At 41.2% G+C, this 2,500-nt stretch overlaps 1 protein-coding gene across 1 annotated transcript in view; it reads right to left on the reverse strand.

Moving 5' to 3' along the window:
• LOC138946860 (cubilin-like) overlaps positions 1 to 2,500 on the reverse strand; it is a 24,151-nt gene that overhangs the window by 7,631 nt on the left and 14,020 nt on the right. Inside the window, exons 9-10 of the mRNA XM_070318262.1 lie at positions 1,198 to 1,391; positions 310 to 481 (exon numbers count right to left, since the gene is read on the reverse strand). Coding sequence (XP_070174363.1) covers positions 310 to 481; positions 1,198 to 1,391 — 366 coding nt within the window. The remainder of the gene's footprint in view (positions 1 to 309; positions 482 to 1,197; positions 1,392 to 2,500) is intronic.

A 2,500-nucleotide genomic window follows, 5' to 3' on the forward strand; every position in this document is an offset into this window, starting at 1 on the left:
TTGTACCGTTAGTTTGCCGTACCGTTTACCTCAGAGTACCGGGCCATTTACAACGTGTTTTTCAGAGATTGTGACGCACGCACTCACACACGTAACTCGCTCGCACGCACGCACGCACGCACCCACGCACGCACGCACGCACGCACACACACACACACACACACACACGCACACACACACACACACGCACACACTGCACACACACACACACACACACACAAACACACACACACACACACACACAAACACACACACACACACACACACACACACACACATATTTCTGAAGATGTATGAGAACACTCTGACCTGGCTCAACCCCAGACACACTGATATAAAACCCCTGGCTTGTGCTGTCAATGGTGTCATCGCTATGGAAGTGCAACAGCACAGTGTGTTGTGACATGGTCAGGGTCGGGGGGCGAGTGTTGTTGCAGAATCGCCCAACGGTGTGATTAGAGACCGTATGTCCATCGAAAATCTAACAGCAGAAGAAATGAATACGGAAACGTCAGTTAAAAAACGCTCCATAGAGTCTCCATTCAAAACGTATCATACATTCGAACCTCCATGTTTAGAAAGACCGCATAAAGGACCGACCCAAAGTGAGTGTTGTGTTATGTTGCAAGTGGTCGCTATTGAAAGGGGAATTATTGAAAAAAAAATAAACCTCCTCATGGTTCTTTATGAGTGGTCGTTGAGGACAAGTTGTTGCTTTCGAGACGTGTTCGCAACGGCAGGTTCAACTGTATAAAAGATTCCTGCATTTGTGGTGTGGCTTGGGGTAAGCCATCTCTAACGCCAGACTTGACTAGTTTGGCAATGTTCACATCGTTTTTTGCCAAAGCAATGAAGCCACCGGAGACCAAGACAAGATGGACAATCAACCCTAAGCATTCCTAAACTCCCCAGTCTCGATCAACCCATCTCAAGCATTCCTAAGCTCTCCAGTCTCGAGCTAAGTTTAGATACTGGACGCTTACAAGGTATTTTATTATATATATGGCAGTGAAAATACAATGCTCAGTTAAAGGAAAGCAGTCTTAGAAGAATGTCTGTCATTGAACGGCCTTGGTATCAAAGACACCACTAATATATATGGATCATCGACTAGCTCTTAAGCAAGATTGACAGTACATTACAGAATGCTTGCGGATGGCAATTGTAGTATCAATCAATTCTAGTCCTCTTACTCACCTCAAGATAATCTTGACAACCTCCATTCGATTCATCGTCCAAGTGAAAAGCGTTGAAGGTCACGACAACCGAGAGTTGTTTCCTGAACCGGTACAGATAGAAACAATCTAGGCCGGTTGGGTAAACGCCACTATAACCAGGTGATCGCAAAGTATATTGGGTAGTCCACAGGTTATTGCTTGAATAATCACAGCCTGCAAGAGAGAGACAAACGTACAATGAAATGAGAGATTTGAATCGATACAAACTTAACTGTTCACATAATTATTGCAAGCATCTTGGACGACAACACATGAAGGATTGCGTCGATGAGAACACAATTGTTTTTACATATTGAAAGCACATTGGCTCACAACAACTGGGGGGTAGTAATGAATAATTATAAGAATACAATGTTTCACATATTGCAAGCATCTTGGACGACAACAGCTGAGGTATTCCAATCGATAAGAACACAATTGTTTTTACATATTGAAAGCACATTGGCTGACAACAACTTAGGGATAGTAATGAATAATTACAAGAACATACTGTTTCACATATTGCAAGCATCTTGGACGACAACAGCTGATGTATTGTAATCGATAAGAACACACTTTTTCACATACTGCAAGCACCTTCGCTGACAACAAATGAGGGATTGCAATCGATACGAGCACACTTTTTCATACATTGCAAGCATCTTGGATGACAACAGCTGAGGTATTGTAATCGATAAGAACATACTTTTTCACACACTGCAAGCAACTTAACTAAGACAAACAATTCGCGTAAGGCGAAATTACTACATTTAGTCAAGCTGTCGAACTCACGGAATGAAACTGAACGCACTGTATTTTTTTCAGCAGGACAGTACAGCTTCGTCAATACCCGCGAGAAGGAAATCGCTCACCTCCCATGTGCAAAACGCAGTAATATGCACACGCCAGAATAGCGCGGTAGCGTATTGTGCTAAGCAGGAAAGCATGCTTTTCTGTATTCGTGTTAACTTTCTGAGCTTGTTTTGAATACAACCTATCATATCTATATGTTTTTTGGAATCAGGAAACGATAAAGAATAAGATGAAATCATTTTTGGATCGATTTCTTAAATTTTAATCGTAGGACTCTATTTTCGTTAATTGTGATCACATTTTAAGAGTACACCATGACATATGTATATATTTTTAGATTCAGAATGTCATGAAGAATACGATGCAATCAATTTTAAATCTGTTTGCGAAAAATCGATTTTAATGACAACTTTAATGAGCAAACTCATTACTTAATTTGTAAGCCTCCAAGCTGAAATGCAAAACCAAAG

The sequence above is a fragment of the Littorina saxatilis genome, linkage group LG14 (genome assembly GCF_037325665.1).
Source record: "Littorina saxatilis isolate snail1 linkage group LG14, US_GU_Lsax_2.0, whole genome shotgun sequence".
NCBI lineage: Eukaryota > Metazoa > Mollusca > Gastropoda > Littorinimorpha > Littorinidae > Littorina > Littorina saxatilis.